This window comes from Candoia aspera, chromosome 3, assembly GCF_035149785.1.
Source record: "Candoia aspera isolate rCanAsp1 chromosome 3, rCanAsp1.hap2, whole genome shotgun sequence".
Lineage (NCBI taxonomy): Eukaryota > Metazoa > Chordata > Lepidosauria > Squamata > Boidae > Candoia > Candoia aspera.
In genome coordinates, this window is record NC_086155.1 from 164,079,709 (window position 1) to 164,098,953 (window position 19,245).

The following is a 19,245-nucleotide window of genomic DNA, read 5'->3' on the forward strand; positions in this document are numbered from 1 at the left end:
TATCTAAGTCTGAAACAAACTTGTGTAATTGTACACATTCTCTCTGGATCTACTTGTTTACTATAAATCACACTTTTACATTTCCTTGTTAATATAATTTCACCATCCACCCAAGCATACAGTTTGTCCACTGAAGTTTAAAGAAATATTTTGTTTCTATTATGAAGCATATATATCTCTGAGTTTTATTTAATTCAATATTTCCTTTGAGAATAGCAGCTTAGGATCCAAAACCCAAATTTAAGGACTCAAATTATGAGTTTTTAAAATGTTGAATATGCCAATATATCTGCTGGACAATTCAGCATCTCAGCAATTTCCAAGAAATTAACTTTAAATAGATGTACCGATTTGGATCAAGAGTATTCGGAGAAACCTTGTTTCATCCATATACCGTACTCCACATTCCTCCATGCTACAGCAATGCATTTATTTGTTTGTTAGATTTCTATCCCAATGTTATTCCAAAAGCTCAAGGTGCATTAATAGCATTCCCTCTTTTCAATTTTTATTCACAACTATTGATCGGTCTGAGTCAGAATAATTGGTCCAAAGTCACCCTGTGTACTTCCACGGCAGAAGATGGATTGAATCTTGGTTTCCTTGTTTTCCAAAAGATCTGGAAAAAGCACTTGGACACAGCAGGAATGGATAGAATCTTAGCTTATTAATTACAAAGTGTTGCATTACTTGGAACAGGGCATGTATTACAGCTACATCTTTAACTACCCTAAATCCTTGGGAAGGATCCGATAATCTAATTATTGGATCCTAATCTAACACCTTGACTGGGGAAGGCAATGGCAAACCACCCCACTATAGTCTGCCAAGAAAATGTCGTGAAAATGGCATTCCCCCAAAGGGTCAGACATGACTCAGTGTTTGCACAGGGGACCTTTCACCTTTTTCAATCTAACACCTTACTCTCCATTGCCATGGCTATAATTTTCAAATCTAATGTAGGAGTGCATGTGCATGCATTAAAAAAGGAGAAAACATAATAATGGCTGTGAGTATAAGAGGGAGGGAAGGGAAAACACAGTCAGACTTTCAAGATGCTGTTACAACAGCCTATATCAATAAAGCATAGTTCCAGTCAAGCTTGTGGAGTCAGTTGAATGATCCCTTCCTTTTCAATGGGCTGATAAAACTGCATAAAATAGGAAGACAATTCTCACATCTATGCTTTCCCCTTGCATCCCCTTCAATCAATTGCAGAAGATTTTGTAACCTAATAGAGTTGATTTGCTTGTCAGGCTGCTCCAAAAAGATATGGAATCTGTTCCACTACTGGATACAGATCTATTTGCTAACACACTGGCCAAAGTGAACAGTTTCTGGAATGCTGCTCAGTAGTTAAGAGTCAGAACTACAAACTAGGAAATTCTTTGTTCTAATTATCTAACTAGATGATTTTATGCCAACTATTATTCCCTCAGTGGCTACTCATCATCATATTTGCAATATGGGGGTAATAATACTATATTAAGGTTCCTTTTTAACATTACAATAAGATAATGAATGAAGGGAGCTTTGAATATTCCAATGTTACTAGTCTATTATTAAATTCTTTTTCACAGCACATGCCGTCCACTTCTAAGTTGCTTTTTTCCACCATAATTCATTTTTATACTACAATTGAATAAGCACAATGGTGTTACCACAATCTTTGGAGTCAAATATTAAGTTTTCTAATAACAGCAGCAATAACAAGAAGAAAATATTTGGAAAAGCACTTGGACACAATAGGAATGGATAGAATCTTAGCTCATTAATTACAAAGTGTTGCATTATGTGGAACAGGGCATATATTACAGTTATATCTTTAACTTTAAATCCTTGGGAAGGATCTGATAGTCCAAAGTGCCAAATAAAGCCAGAACTATCTGGCAGACTGTGTCTAAATCGATAATAAGACCATCATTACTACCACCAGCATCATCTTAAAAACTAAGCATAAAACAGAAATAAATATCAATTAATAAAAATATGCAAAATTATAAAATAGACACATTGCAAACCTAGGCAAGTCTAATTCTACAGGAAAATGGCATACCAAACAGATATTTACAATAAAAAGACTAGATAAAGTAGACCATTTAACTTATGTCAAATTTGTGCAAGAGCAATAATTATCTCAAAAATAATTTTGTTTACTTCTTATTGTCAGTACCAGGAAACATGGAATTTTGATCTTCAAATCAAGATCCAGATCTGGTTTGTCCTGTGTCAAATCAAGTGAAGTGAATTAAGCTATTTTTTGAATCAATGAAGAGGGATATTAAGTAGCAGCTTCTATGTCACACTGCAAGCTCTGCCCCATCCCAATGAGGATGCCATTGATTAACTGAAACTTGTGGCCAATGCAGATTAGGTTTCCTTTATTGAGAGGAATACAGTTAAACTTTTATAGGTACATATCTTTTTGTAAAAGGTGACCACACAGTATAATTTAAGTTAAATGTTTAAAAGATTCTAAAATATTAAAATATGTATCTTAATATTAAATATAAAATAGATGACTATTGAAGCTTCTAATATTTTACCTGGCTTTGATCCTTCTGGGACTGTCCCATTCCAAACCTGATGTAGGAATTCAGGTCTATTGTCATTCATATCAATGACATTAATAACTATATCAATGGGATTTTCCACCTGGTTTCCATTTACATCTACAGCATGTGCCCTTAGCTGCAAAAAATATTAAGAAATTGGAACAATTGCAAAACATATCATCAGACACGTTAATCATTGTTGCTGGCAGGACTTTTTAAACAGAACTCCATTAACTTGATTTATTTTTTTGTCATCCCCTCTTGGTCATTTCAGACCCTTGAAGACAGATTTTAAAAAGTAATAGCTGAACTACCAAACCCCCATAATGCCTAAAATTAGCAAAACAAGACAAAACACTGCTGAGGAGCATACAAATGTTATATTGTTCATAATTCTACAAGAAGAAGAGGAAGAATAAGAAAGGTAAATATGCTAGATTTATGAAATTAGTTAAAGGCAGAAGAGAGAATTTTTCTTCCCCTTCTCATAATACTAGAATGAGACTAATTTCTAAGACAGTCCAAGAAAATAAGTATTTTTTTCCACCCAAAGCAAAATTAATCAGTGGAATCTGCTGCCACATGATACAACAATTAGATGGAATGTTGGGCTGCTTCAGAAATCCTTCTCTTTCACTTTTCACAGTTTTTAATGTTTATCAAACATGAAATGTTTTGCTAGTAATCCATTTATCCATGCATCCTCTTATCCATTTTCTCTACCGCAATTAATTTTATCTCCAAAGGTGTTTATATTTAAATTCACCACACAATTAAAAAACTATCTCATGGTAGATCTATGTTTTATTTCTGAAATGACTGTCACCATTTAATACTCAAATAAAGCTTTTATATTAAAAACATTTCTTTTAAATTATGAGATTGAATTTGTAACCAGAAAATGAAAGAAAATATAATAGCGTTTCTCATTTTGCTTTCTTTTGCCCAATCCATTAAATCAAATTTGAGTTGTTAAACTATCCAAGTAATGCCGCTTATAATGCATGAAAATGAACAACATGTAGAACTATACATAGCTTTAAATCTAAAACTGAGAAAGTAATTCTAGATAAGATTTTTGATTTTAAACTTTGTTTTCTAGTTAATTAAGAACTTACATGAAAAGAAGCTATTTGCTCCCGATCCAATGGCTTTGTCACTGACAGTTGACCTGAAATGGGATTGATGATAAAGATGCCAGTTGGAGGCTGATCAGCTCCTGGACCAGTAACGCTGTATCGCAGGGAGAGGCTTTTATCACGATCAGATCTGATCTACACACCAAGAAGATGGTGAATTGTTAAACATAAAAATATTCAAAATACTAGATCCTTAAAACAAAAAAAACAACCAACCAACCAATATGCATATGCTTGCATACCCCCCAAACATACATAGAAATCACTTACATTTTCTTCTCTAGCTCATTGTTTTCATTGCAAAAATCAACAAGTCATCTTTTTAACTGAACTGCACTGGACTTCTTACTAATACAAGGGTTGTGCTGACAACTGCAATCTACAGAATACCTAATATATGCTTAATAAGTATTCTTGCCAGAGGAAGTTCTCACATGGTCACAAACAAACTGCCTGTACTGTTACATGAGACAGCTGGAAATTCTCCCTCCTACCCAAAGAGAGTCATTTCTAAATAGTTACATCTTGCTGGCAGGAGAAAGAAGTACAATAATTGGAACCTTAATGTCACTATAAATAGGGATTGCTACTGGAATTCTTATTGTCCTTGGAAATCTGTTGCAGTTTCTTGCATAGTTGAATGAAAGTAGTGTAAAAATCACCTTATCACGTCTGCTTTAATTTAAGTAGAATGATAAATCTATTTCCAAATATAACATTTAGCAGCCCAATACAGTTCCTGCCTCAGTCTTATTTAGGATATCTGTAAACATATGTTGGTTAATAAACTGCACATCTGGGCATTGGACAGGTGGCTGAATTCCACTCCATTCAACAATCCTCTTAAAGATGTTGAGTATTACAGACTGTTCTGGAGTAACCTGTGTTTGGTGACAAAAGTAATCAAATATATTTCTTTCTGAAAGAGAAATGTTCTAAGCTTTGGGTTTTATAATTCTGCTGAATCCATACACTGGCAAGACCAACAAGGATCAAGAGAAAGCCATTTCAGTGTACAACAGCATCCCCAACATCAAAGATTGCAAGGATTTCTTACGATTCAAGTAAGTACGAAGTTATTAACATCCTCCCATGTTTCACTGTCTAACATAAGATTGCTCAAACTCTTATCTAGGTGGTCTTTAGGATAAATGATTAAGTTAGTTTCATTCTCTAGAAAAAGGTAGAAACATACAGCTCTCTTATTTCTACAATTTAAAAAAGTGCATTTGAAACTGAAAAGACCTGCAATATTTCTGACCAGAATGGACTATACTACCATTAAAATAGCACCTTTAACTCTAATGCAATTTATGTATTATGCAGTGTCTCATTTAATCTATGGTAGGTGGTAATAGAGAGGCTGTTGAGAATGTTGAGTTTTGGTAAATACTAAGGCAAAGATTTTAGAGTAATAATGCCTGAAATATGTGTTGCTTTCAAGAATGCAGATTCTCCTATTGGCTTCTGAGGTCAATAATTAATACTGTCCAATGAATGCCCACACAGCAGAATTTGGTGAAGATATGTACAAAAGGAACTTTTTTCACACCTTTAGACATGTAGTAGTATAGAATTAATTATTGGCACTGTACAAACCAAAGACAAATAAAAGAAGTGTATTTCCCTCCCTCTAACTTAGGATCCCCCGCATACCTGAGGGACCGTCTCATCCCCATTACATCAGCCCGCCCCACCCAATCATCCAGAGAGGGCATGATACGGACCCTGTCCATAAGAGAATTTTATCTGGCGGGGTGCAGGAAGAAGGCCTTCTCTGTGGTGGCCCCCACTCTCCGGAATATCTTACCCCCGGAGGTGAGCAGGCCCCTTCACTCCTGACCTTCTGGAAGGCCCTGAAGACCTGGTTTTGCCATCTCACCTGGGGCAGGAAAGTGAATAACCATTCCCGGGGATGGCTCGCACCCTAGAGTCCCTCCCACCAGCCTGGTTTTACATCTCTCTTGGATTTTATTTATTTATTGTGTTTTATCATAATTGTTTTATGTGATTTTAATGTTTATGTTTTATGTGGGATTTTATTGTAAACTGCCCAGAGTCCCTCTTCTGGGGGACATGGGCAGTGGCTAAATTTGAGTGAGTGAGTGAGTGAGTGAGAGAGAGAGAGAAATAACTAACTAACTAACTAACTAACTAACACTAAGTAACTTCCACAATTCCACAATTTTCTCTGTTTCACAAGTAAGTCTTATACCAGAAGATGATAACATTAAAGCATGGGGGTTTGTTGATTACAAGGTAGTATTCTACAGATTCTAAGGGTGTTTCTTTCTATCTGATGTGTTTGGGAATGTATTTAATACTGTAGATAGAAAAGACATAACGATAGTAGATAGACAGACATAATAATACTGTAATTTTCCCTCCAAATGAAAAAAAAAACTTATTATATATTTGTCTATATATAAGAACTGTATTATAAGCCAAAACCTCTAACTGCCAAGCGTCGCTGGGAGTCAGGCATCATATACATTTAAATTATTATTATGGTTGATCGCAGTTAGCCAGATGCCAGATTTGGCATTTTTGTCCATCTATTGAGTCCTTCCCAAGGACCTGGGATAGGCAGATGTTGTTCAGTAATATTAAAGGTACTGTTGCAGAATGTAAGCTGTTCCAAGTAAAGCTGCCTTTTGCAATTGACCGATGGCGATTTTGTCAATACCGATAGTGTTCAAGTGGTGCTCCAGATGTTTTGTAATTGCACCCAAGGCACCCATTCCTGTTGGTACTATCTTTGCTTTCTTTTGCTGCAGTCGTTCTACTTCTATCTGTAGGTCTTTATATTTTGTGATTTTCTCCAGTTCTTTCTCTTCTATTCTGCTGTCTCCAGGTACTGCAATGTCCATCATCATCATCATCATCATCATCATCATCATCATCATCATCATCTCAATTTTGCTTATGCCTCAACACAATCAGCAGCACATCAATTAGCCACTTTGTATTCCTGCTTCAGGTCATAAGGATTCTAAGTTTATTTTGCCCAACCACAGCTTGCATAGGTTTTAGGCTCTTAGGCTAACTCTTCCTAACCTTTTAGGATAGCTAGAAATGAAATGTGCCAACAGCCAGTTGATATAAAATATGGGTCCAATGAAAAACATTTGCAGTATGTTGTTGTTGTTTATTCGTTTAGTCGCTTCCGACTCTTCGTGACTTCATGGACCAGCCCACGCCAGAGCTTCCTGTCGGTCGTCAACACCCCCAGCTCCCCCAGGGACAAGTCCGTCACCTCTAGAATATCATCCATCCATCTTGCCCTTGGCTGGCCCCTCTTCCTTTTGCCTTCCACTCTCCCTAGCATCAGCACCTTCTCCAGGGTGTCCTGTCTTCTCATTATGTGGCCAAAGGATTTCAGTTTTGCCTTTAATATCATTCCCTTAAGTCAGCAGTCTGGCTTTATTTCCTGGAGTATGGACTGGTTTGATCTTCTTGCAGTCCAAGGCACTCTCAGAATTTTCCTCCAACACCACAGTTCAAAAGCATCGATCTTCCTTCTCTCAGCCTTCCTTATGGTCCAGCTCTTGCAGACATATGTTACTACGGGGAACACCATTGCTTTAACTATGCGGACCTTTGTTGTCAGTGTGAGGTCTCTGCTCTTGACTATTTTATCGAGATTTGTCATTGCTCTTCTCCCAAGGATTAAGCGTCTTCTGATTTCCTGACTGCAGTCAGCATCTGCAGTAATCTTTGCACCTAGAAATACAAAGTCTTTCACTGCTTCTACATTTTCTCCCTCTGTTTGCCAGTTATCAATCAAGCTGGTTGCCATAATCTTGGTTTTTTTGAGGTTTAGCTGCAAGCCAGCTTTTGCACTTTCTTCTTTCACCTTCATCATAAGGCTCCTCAGTTCCTCTTCGCTTTCAGCCATCAAAGTGGTATCATCTGCATATCTGAGATTGTTAATGTTTCCTCCAGCGATTTTAACTCCAGCCTTGGATGCCTCAAGACCAGCATGTCGCATGATGTGTTCTGCATACAAGTTGAATAGGTAGGGTGAGAGTATACAGCCCTGCCGTACTCCTTTCCCAATCTTAAACCAGTCCGTTGTTCCGTGGTCTGTTCTTACTGTTGCTACTTGGTCGTTATACAGATTCTTCAGGAGGCATACAAGATGACTTGGTATCCCCATACCACTAAGAACTTGCCACAATTTGTTATGGTCCACACAGTCAATAAAACAGAAATAGATGTTTTTCTGAAACTCCCTGGCTTTTTCCATCATCCAGCGGATATTGGCAATTTGGTCCCTAGTTGCTCTGCCTTTTCTAAACCCAGCTTGTACATCTGGCAATTCTCGCTCCATGAATTGCTGAAGTCTACCTTGCAGGATCTTGAGCATTACCTTACTGGCATGTGAAATGAGTGCCGCTGTTCGATAGTTTGAACATTCTTTAGTGTTTCCTTTTTTTGGTATGGGGATATAGGTTGATTTTTTCCAATCTGATGGCCATTCTTGTGTTTTCCAAATTTGCTGGCATATAGCATGCATTACCTTGGCAGCATCATCTTGCAAGATTTTGAACAGTTCAGCTGGGATGCCGTCGTCTCCTGCTGCCTTGTTATTAGCAATGCTTCTTAAGGCCCATTCAACCTCCCTCTTCAGGATGTCTGGCTCTAGCTCACTGACCACACCGTCAAAGCTATCCCCAATATTGTTATCCTTCCTATACAGGTCTTCTGTATATTCTTGCCACCTTTTCTTGATCTCTTCTTCTTCTGTTAGGTCCTTGCCATCTTTGTTTTTGATCATACCCATTTTGGCCTGGAATTTACCTCCAATGTTTCTAATTTTCTGGCAGAGGTCTCTTGTCCTTCCTATTCTATTGTCTTCTTCCACTTCCGGGCATTGCTTGTTTAAAAATAATTCCTTAATTATTTGTATACCCTCAGTTTAAAGCCCATTTGAGGGGAGAACTCTGCACTGAATCTGAATGTGTTAAATCTGTAAATGACATCATTTTACAAATGATGTAAATTTCTGCAGATGATATACAGTACATTTAAATAAATGATATCATTTTTCAAATGACAGCAATTTAGGCAAATTACTAAATTTCAACTACTCTGGAGACCAAGGACTTTGTCCTTTATTTTGGAGTAATACCCAGAAGAAAATATTGTTGGTTGTATGCAAAGTCCACTAAACTGATATTGTTAATCCAAGGGTTTACCCTACACTGTAGAGCAGTTTTTCGTTTACATTCTATCACAATTCAGTATCCTTTTGCTTTTTTAAAAATCTGGGCAATCTGGTAATTATCATATTATTATGGCATTAATTGTATACTTGGACAAATGAAAGCAGCTTTATCTTATTCTTTCATAATTCTTCTCTTCTTCTATTGACAGTACATGTAATACTGAGATTTTAATGGGATTACCTCTATTAAGGTTTCAACAGAAAGGAGAATTTCCCAGGAATACAACAACAAAAATTCTCACATTTTGTTTATTTTTTTCCTTTGCATATAAATAACCTGGTTCCATTTCATTTGGTAAGATACATGGAATATTTTTTTCATCTCAACTCTTTGGTAAAGAAAATAATCAAATTCCTTCAACAATACCCTTCTGTTCTCTGCCTTACCCTAACTAATTCCTGAGGAAAGGGCCCCCTGGAATTTTCTGGCAAGTTGATTGGAGGGATGACCCAATCTCTCTTCTGTCTTTGCAGATGGCCACTGTGCTTATTTTGTTGTCTAGGAAATACAATGTCTTCCATTTTCTTTTGCTCCTTGCAATTATAGATAATGAAAATTAGTACAGATTAGAGCTTTGAGATTTTTCAAATAGAAAGCAGTATACAAATATTTAAATACATTTACATAATGAAAAAAGATCTAGGTGATATAAAATAAAGATTCCAAAGACAATGTATAACCCCCAAACTCACAAAATGACATGACATGGAATAAGAAAAAAGGATCTATATAATACCTACTTTGTTTTCTATCAGAAGTCTGTAGAAAGAAAGTGAAGTTTTAAGCAATTTATTACTATACCTTATACTTTTTATATTCCAACTACAGCCTAGTTAATACAGTTCAGAATTTAACAATATGCCTTTAGATGTTTCTCATTAGTTGGAGCTACAGTTCAGGTAATGTGCTACTGTACATTAAATTTAGATCGGGGTGTGCTAAAATATAATTTGAGTTCCTAAGGAAGTTTAATACATAGTAGTAAGGACTGTCTCAAATATTTATGACCCTATTAAATCCCATAGAATTAATGTTGTAATTATTTTAAACCTATGTCAGCCATGATGGATGCTGTAGATGGCCCACTTTACACAGTGGGTATTAATCTCTGCAGGGTGTCAACAATTCTTCTCTGCATCTGTAAGCATTCTAGCTTTCGCTTCTTGATGCTTGCACATTGCTAGCTTGCTTAGGCATATGGTGAAAACAAAGAAAACCATACTTCTTTAATCCTTTAGAAACAATACTGTATCTATTCAATTAAATGTGGAATAGGAAAAATAAGGTTTTTTTTTTACATTATGGAAGCCAGATGTTTTCAACAACTATGCATAAGTAACCTTGACTACCTTATAGAAAATAATCTAATAGGGTTAGATAATGTGGAAGTTGCAGCATTAAGGTCATTTATTGGTAAATAAGCACAAATGTATTTTATTTGTTTGAAACATTGATATGCTGTCTCTTAAAACAAAGTTTTAGTGAGCATGCTCAGGACCAGGCTGTGAATTAAAAGTCCTAGAAAAGCATCCATATACGTACATATGCAAGCCCAGCTGTAGCTGGTGATACTTCTGGTGGGGTAGAAATGCAGAATAACAAATTTAAGGTTAAGCTGGCCCACCAAACCAAACACATTCTGTCAACCAAGTACTATGGCCTGCCAAGAATTTTAAAGTATCCCTCCCCCAATTTATACAGTCCCCCAAAAAGAAGCAATAGCAGACAACTTACTAAGTCCTCCTAATATACACAAATAGGAGTGTTTGAGACTTAGTTTGGAAGGCTGGGCTTGCATATGTTTTGGCCATGCATTTAAGACATGCTGGAAAAAATACGATATCCTAACTGAAGAGCAGGCTCCGTGACTGCATAAATGACTGCAGGTTTGGAGGAGTCACAGTCCAGCAAACATCAATGCAAATTCCAACTCCCCGATCTGATTCACTTGTTCTTTGGTTTCTACTGTCATTCTTGCCTGAAAAAAGCAAGACTCCTAGCATGAAAGTTTTCATTTTTATAAGCCTCTACCCAAGCTCAGGAGCAGTCTGTTGATTATTTAAATGTAAAACCATCCACTGTTTCATGATGGCATATCAGTATAAATCAATTCCATGAATGAATCAGATCCACTGAAATTTTTAGATATTTTCAATCTTACGGCTATAATTGTTAATTTTATTGTGTTCATATCTATCATCATAAACTATCCTGAACATGTTTTAGAAGAACAAGTAGCAGAATACCATACGGTGTGCATATTAAATGCTTATTGGCAGCAAGGCTAAGCAAGATCTCTTTCCAGCTTGGCTGAGAGCCCTTTACACAAGAGGGAGGCTCCCATCCCTGAAGTGGCAGCCGAGTCATGAATAATTTACACACACGCACACCCCAACATTTGATTCCTGAGGGCCAAAGCAGAGCCAATACTTTCTGCCAGAATTGCTTTCCTGCTTCAGTGGTAAATCTGCAGTTCCAATGTTATAAACTTGATTGATGGGTCTGCAAAGCAAATTGTTTATTTTTGTGTTATATTTAACTGCCTGAATAAATACTGCAATACTTTCTAGGGATTTAAAACAAAAGAAAGATGAATTCCAATTTAAATTTGTACCTTTTTTTAAAAAAATACTCCTGTACAAATGCAAATTTTAAATGTAAATAACTTTATTCTTAACAGACTATGGTTACCATACTTTCAGTGGGATGGGTTGATAGAAAAAAAAGTAATTATATTTTGAAAATTAACAATGCTTAATACATAAAATTAATCAGAAACTATAAAGGTGGATAAATTATGAAACCTTTTCTCCTAGATACTTCAAAGGATATTAAGACATTTTACCTTTACTGAATCCTTTGGGTCAAGACCTAGTTTTATGATCACTTGCCACTGTTCTTTTGTTTCTTTGTCACTGGCATACAGGAGGAATTCAGTGGGTTCCGGAGAAAGTTGAAAGCTTCTAGCTGCATATACCACACCATCATCACCAACTCTAAAATCTGCTGGTGCACTGCTTTCAAAATGGACTTTTCTGCTTGCTTCACAGCTTCTAAATCTTACTGCAAATACACAAAACACAACAGTGATAATCAAAAGGGAGGTTCAAACCCCCCCCTGATATTCTGGATTATTTGTTGTAGGTAGGTCAACTCAAATGTTGGTTAATTTTAAAAGACTGTTTGCAAGAAAAAAACAAAAGAAGTATGTTGATGAATAAATAGATAACTAAAATGCGCTCTACGTGGGGGCTACCCTTGAAGAATATCCGGAAGCTTCAACTGGTACAGAATGCAGCCGCATGGGCGATTTTAGGTGCTCCAAGATCAGCACATATAACACCTTTGCTCTGTGAGCTGCATTGGGTGCCAGTCTGCTTCTGGGTCCAATTCAAGGTGTTGGTTATCACCTCTAAAGCCCTACATGGCATGGGTCCAGGTTACCTGAGGGACTGTCTCATCCCCATTACATCAACCCGTTCCACCCGGTCATGCAAAGAGGGCATGCTGCAGACCCCGTCTGTAAGAGAATTCCATCTGGTGGGGTCCAGGAGGTAGGCCTTCTCTGCAGCAGCTCCTGCCCTGTGGAACATCCTTCCCCCAGAAGTACAGTTAGCCCCCTCTCTCCTGGACTTCAGAAAAAAATGGAAAGACCAGGTTTTGCCACCATGCTTGGAGTGGAGAGAGGAATAGCCATTCTTGGGGCTGGCTGGTTCCCTAGTCCTGCCCGGGACTGGCCTTACCGGCTTATGGGCTGAATTAGATCTGCCGTTACTTGGATTTGACTATATTTTATATATTTATTGATTATTGGTATTATTTATGTTTATTGAATTTTAAATTGTTTTTATTGTGAACCACCCAGGGTCCCTCCTTGTGGGGGAGATGGGCGGTGATAAAAATATGATAAATAAATAAATAAAAACAAAGCACCATTTTTTAATTAAAATCTCCCATTGATTTTTTATGCAAGTCCTGGTACACTAAGATTAATTTTGATTATTAGACGATGAAATATGGGAAAAACATTTGTAAATATGTATGAATCAAACCTTTTGGGGTACTACTAGACAGATTAAAAAGAAGTACCCTGAATTTTAAAATCTGACACGGTGAAATCTCATTATGGAGAACACAAAAAAGTAAATTTTATGCACATTTCATGTAATTACTAATAGTTCTACTACGGATCACATGAGTTAGAAGATGGCTTACAGAGAGTTTAGAAAAGATATTCTATATAACTCTATATATGCTACATTGCTAAGTTTGATTAGAAGCTGTGCAGTTCTTGACTTGGGATTTCCCTGCATTGCCCTACATAGGCTAGGTCAGGATATACATACAACTATGTAATCTCTAACTATGTAAATCTCAATCTTCTGTAATTGTGGACCACTAAATAAACATTTGAAAAATGAGGAGACTGTCCAATTAAACCAACCGTCCCCAACCTATATCTGCATCTTTAAGATGGGAGATCCAATTTTTCAGGTATAAAATAATGATTATGGTTGTATTTCTGTAGACCTTCCCATCCCTTCCATTTGTAAAAGTTTTTTAAAATTATTTTTTTAGCAGAATCCATCCTTCCCCAAAATTAATTATTTATCACTTGAATTATTATATGTATTTCCATGCTATAATAACAACTCTTAACAGAAACCTGATGTATTAATAAATAATGGAACAAACTGATGAATATTAAAGGCCTAGGGAATGTTGGTCTTTGGCTAATAAAACCCATTTGTAAATATTCATTGGATTTCATATTTTCCCTTTTCTTTTTTGGGTTTCCTTTGGGTTATGTGGGATTGTAATTCTACTTAGCAGACATTTGCTCACAGCTAGCAATAGTGCTTGAGAGCTGTTTGTTATTGTCATTTTTCCAAATGTTGCTACTCCTATTATATCTAGAACAATTCAGTGAATCAGTTTTTTGTCCTGGGTCCTTTCTTGTAAATCATCTGTTAGAAGTGAAGACTTGAGCAAATGGGCTCTTGCCACCTGATTGCTGGCGTATTAAGAGATATGGGGTTGAGATGGAGAGCAGGCTGTGGCCCATGAATGTGGGGAGGTTATACTAGAGCACTCAGTGGATGACCAATGACTTCTAGACCATACTCTAAGAAATGCTGCTCTAAACTCAACCAATTTGGGGTTTTCCACAGTTCATCTTAGTTGGGAATAATATCCCTGTATTTTAAATGTTCATGTGATTTGCTTCTCAGTTTGAAGAACTATTCTCCCTCAACAAACATTCTTTAAAATTCAGCTTAACATTTGATATATTCTGGGAAAAGAAGACCCACAGCTACAACTCCCTCCATGATTTCTTATGAACAATTACCTGTACAACATAGCCGTCAAAACAACCACCACCTAATAAACGAACAAGAACAACCAAGAAATATAAAAAACTGTAACTATAGAACCTATAAACTGCATAGTACAACATTAGATAACATCCTTTTCTCCCTTCCTTCCCCCCCCCTTTTTAATACATTTAATTGCGTCCAATTCTCAGAGACTGCTTGGACAAGTCCCTGCAGTTTTCTTGGCAACTTTTTCAGAAGTGGTTTGCTGTTGTCTCCTTCCTAAGGCTGAGAGAGAGTGACTGGCCCAAGATCACCCAGCTGGCTTTGTGCTTAAGGCGGCACTAGAACTCACAGTCTCCCAGTTTCTAGCCTGATGCCTTAACCATTACACCAAACTGTGTCTTCCTTCCCTCTAAAGTGTGAAATAAATAGGTTCCTTCTTACAGACCTGAAGGGGTCTCATAAGAATATGGTATCATTTAGACAATCACTAATTGGATTCCAAAATTATATCTGAAAGCACATAAGAAATGGATTTTCTCTCAATATGTGTCTCTGTATCTCAGTATGCTTGAATATCTAATGGGAAGCTGGTACCTTCCTTATTGATATTCTTCCTTGAGGCAACTGGATGCTATGAAATTAAAGGGGAATTGCTCTCTTTTGACAACATCTTGCTGAAAATTTATAAAATTGTCAGTGTCCTGGTAGAATCATTCTCTGCAAATAGTACATATTAACATTTTTTTTCTGTGTGTATGCATGGATAGGTGGATGGATGGATAAGACACTGTGCTTTAGGTAGTTTTTAGTCCACTGATGAGCAATTACAGTAGGTTTGTAAAGATGATCTTGATCAGTTAGCAAACTATGTTTCCACTATCAACAGAAAAAAAGTCTCCTTTAAATTATTATTATTATTATTATTGTTCAGACTTTGTAAAAAAATTCCCAGTGTAGAAACAGTCATTATTAATACCATTATTTTCCTAAACCGACTGAAAGGGATGGCACATTATTCATAGTACTATAACATTTTTCTTTAGCTATACTGCAATTTAAATGCATTACTCAGAAATGTGAAAAGCGATTTTTCACAGCAAAAAATAAAATAAAAATAATCACCCTTATAAACAATATCCAAATAAATTATCAAGTATAAGCCAATAAAGAATATAATTTAAACATTTTTGATAATATTTAAAAAAACTGTTATATTTCTTTTACGTCTAAGTCCAACACCTGACAACAGCTCCATCCTACATTTAGCACTTCAACGCATTGTAGTTCATTCCAGAGTTAAGCTTCGGTGTAACAGTATGAATCACAGTAACAGAATATATATAGCACAGTGAAAGTGTTAACCAAATTGTATCAGAAGTAACAGTAATAATAAAAACAGCCCCAGAAAGCAGTCAATTATTAGATATGGAATTTGGGATAGGATGTCAGGAGATGAAAAACCTTTTGGAGGGAGAGGTCATAATCAGTGCCCCACCTCTATTAGGCTTTTAAGCATGGATTTCAGGATTTAAGAATAAGGAATTATAAAAAAATGAACCCCATGATGTTTAATAAAAAATAAAACCATATCATTATGTAGGATTAGACCACTGTAAATAGGTACCATTAAAAAAATGCCTAACAAGATTGTTCCTATTCATCGTTGCTTCTGGCTCACCTAAGATATTTTTCATTTACAAGCCCATATTCCTTTATAGAGCTAGATTAAAAGGTAGTTATCCTTGACTCCTATTGACTTCAGAGACACAACCAAGAGGTTTTCTTGGCAATAGTATTTAAGTGGTTTGCTACTAGTAATTTCTGGGATGTTTTCTTCAACTCTTCAACTTAGGCTACAGCCATGGGATTCCTATTCAAATATTAACCAGGCTTGCCCCTGCTTAGCTTCTAATCTGGACAAGGTTAGCCAGATGTTGCTATTTGCTGAAACATAGCTGTGAAATGCTCCACAGTTATTTTGGATTGCCTGCCTCCCAAGCTACAAAGTAGTCAACTAGAAATTATGTTGCTTTTGGGAGAGAAAAAAAAGCAACAACTGCAACAAAAAGTTCCAGCAGAGCCTCTCTCCAAAGAGAAGCACTGCTTTTCAGGGTGAAGCACAAGGGAGTGAAGCAGCATACTTTCCTGCTGCCTCCATTTTTTTTTTCTTTCAGCAGCCTTAAAATTTCCTGGCAATTAAAGATGCTCCTTTCTCACTGTTGGTCTTTTATTTGTTGATTATGTCAAAGGAAGGGAATGCTCCTTCAGAGCAGGAAAGAAAAACAGAAGTTCTTAGCTTTCTAATTACAGGGAGTGAAGGATCAAGCTAGATTAAATATTTTAGGCAGAAAGTTCTACCCAATGAGCTGTGTAAAGAAGAATTCAATATGTGCCTGGAATGGATATAAACAAATAATTCAATTATATTAAATAATGGCAGGTTGAATCATGTTTTGATAGAGTATTTATATAAATGTTTCACCATGGACATATGTGACTGTAGCTATCAGACCAAAAATGGCTCTATAATTACATGCATAAAGACTGTTTCTTGCATCTCAAAAATAGGAAACATACATCAAGTCAGGATTATTTGTTTTTGTCTTGCAAGATCCTAATTCTGTGAGTTATACTGACCCCTTTCTGTTACATGAAAACCATAATGAAAGAAAGTTAACTAATAATAGAGAAACAATATTTATTTACACTATATGTTCCCATTTCCTTGGGGTATTATACAAGTTTATTTTATTAATTCTGATGTGCAAAAACCAAAGTATGAAGTATGCAATATCATTTATAGTACATTGAAGAAATAAACTATGTACAATTATTTCTAATGAAATAAATAATTCATAATAGTTGTAAATTTGTAATCTCATGTATTTCACCAATAATCTTCAATTAAACAACTTCATTTATCAGGCTATTACATTTATCACAATAACACTTCACTGTGTTACCATGTTGTATCGCAAACTCATATATTATTGTTTATCAATCAAAGAGAATATTTACTGTTTATTAATTTATTTCATATAAATTTATCTTTTTCTTCTAATCCAAAGTCCCAAAGTCCACACTAAGCAATCTTGACATACAGATTCTTTTCTCAGGAAAGAGAAAGAGCCTTCACATGTATTTTCCTATATAATAGCAAGAGATTATTGAACAGAGGCATGTAAATCTAACAATACATAAAATTGATGCATACATACAACTTTGTATTACTTCATTGAAAGTATTAGTGTAGCAAGACCCCAAATAATATTCCTAAAAATATATTATGGAGTACAGAATTAGATGGCGAAGATTGGAATGTAATGGACATTGGACTGGGAATAGTCTATACTAAAATTTCATGTCACCACAGAAAGTTAGCCCATCTAACCTACTAAATATTTAGTAATACTATTTTAAAATGAAATTACAGGCAGTCCTTAGTTAACGTTAATTGGGACCAGAATTTCTGTTACAAAGCAATGCGGTCATAAAGCAAGATGTCATATTTTAGAGATGGCAATCCCAGCAATCCCTTAACCGAACCTCACCCAATCATTAGGTGAGGACCCACCCCAATCCAACCATTCTTGGCTTGGTCCCTCCCAGGTCCGAGCCTCAGTAAAATTACCTCCACTTGAACTCCCCCCACTGCCTATCTTCCCCCCATCTCTGCCCTTTTGGGCGCTCTGCACAGGGATACCCTTTGGCGGTGGTGGCGGTGCCTGTGGTGCTGGGGCTGAAGTAGAAGCCTGGAGTCTTCAGCAGCTTCAGCTGGCCGCCAGCGCCCCTGGGCCTCTACTTGAGCCCCAATGCCACCGGTGCCAAGGAGTGCTGCCTCAAGCCCTGTGCCATAGCCAGCCACCCCAGTGCAAAGCCCCGCTGTCCTGTTGCCCTGTCTTCCTCCTCCTGCTGCTGCTGAGGCACGCCCAGCCTGGCCCTTCATGAGGCAGCTGCTGGCTGTGCGAGGCCTTCTTCCTGAAGCCACACAAGGCCTTCTCACAAGGCTTCGGAAACCTTCTGAGGCCCCTAGAAGCCTTGCAAGAAGGCTGTGTGTGACTTGGAGAAGTTTCTTGCAAGGCTTTGAAAGGTGCACCTCATCATCAGCAGGAGGAAGTCAGTGAAGGTTAGCTGGGAGCAGCAGGGCTGGTGGAGCACAGCGTGGCAGGGTCAGCAGAGTGCAGGGCTGCCAAAAGAGCAGAGATGGAAGAAGATAGGTGGGAGGGAGTTGAAGCGCCCCTGCGTGTGTTAAGTGCGGGCGGGCTGCCAAGCACCCAATTTCTGATTATATGACCAGGGGCCAAAGTTGCAATGGCTGTAACTTTGAGGACCCAGTGTAAGTACCATTTGTTCAGCGCCACTGTAACTTTGAACAGTCACTGAACAAATGGTTGTTAACCAAGGACTACCTGTATTCTGCAGGCCAGATGTGCCCTTCCAGAATGTACAAGCAGCTGATGGAGCAGTACAAGAGAAAGCATCATTGGTACCATGAGCCATCTGGTGCCATGTGCCATTTATACTTGTGATACCAGACAGATTAGAGATATGAACAGAGTGAATAAAGAGAAACATAAATATGACGAACACTCTGAACTAAAAAAGGAAATTTAACTTTTTGTTCCTACATTACACTTCTGAACAAAATGCCCCCTCTCCCACACCAAGCTATTACTGGCAAACTCCAGTGTCAAGTAGAATTATTTTGACTGTGTGTGCATGTATCTATGTATTTCTATCTATCTGTGAAAAGTTTGTCAAGACTTTCTTTTTAAAAGATACATCTATCATTACATGTCCTATGTTGTATGTAGTTTGTCCTTAAGGTCAGTGATGATTCCCCCATTACTGCATCTGGAAAAGAGAGATAGCTACATTGGCAATGACAGAAGGAGAAACTATGAATATACATGGACATTTTAAAAAAGAAGCTTATTCAATCAGAAACACCAGATTGCAGAGAATATGAAATATCATGGTTGGAAAAAGCAATCTGTCA

The 19,245-nt window shown here is 37.0% G+C and overlaps 1 protein-coding gene across 1 annotated transcript in view; it reads right to left on the bottom strand.

Annotated features, from left to right (window-relative positions):
• The window catches only part of CDH2 (cadherin 2), a 146,714-nt gene that overhangs the window by 27,432 nt on the left and 100,037 nt on the right, over positions 1 to 19,245 (bottom strand). Inside the window, exons 3-6 of the mRNA XM_063299220.1 lie at positions 11,771 to 11,988; positions 9,312 to 9,458; positions 3,674 to 3,829; positions 2,547 to 2,691 (exon numbers count right to left, since the gene is read on the bottom strand). Of these exons, the coding sequence (XP_063155290.1) occupies positions 2,547 to 2,691; positions 3,674 to 3,829; positions 9,312 to 9,458; positions 11,771 to 11,988 (666 nt within the window). The remainder of the gene's footprint in view (positions 1 to 2,546; positions 2,692 to 3,673; positions 3,830 to 9,311; positions 9,459 to 11,770; positions 11,989 to 19,245) is intronic.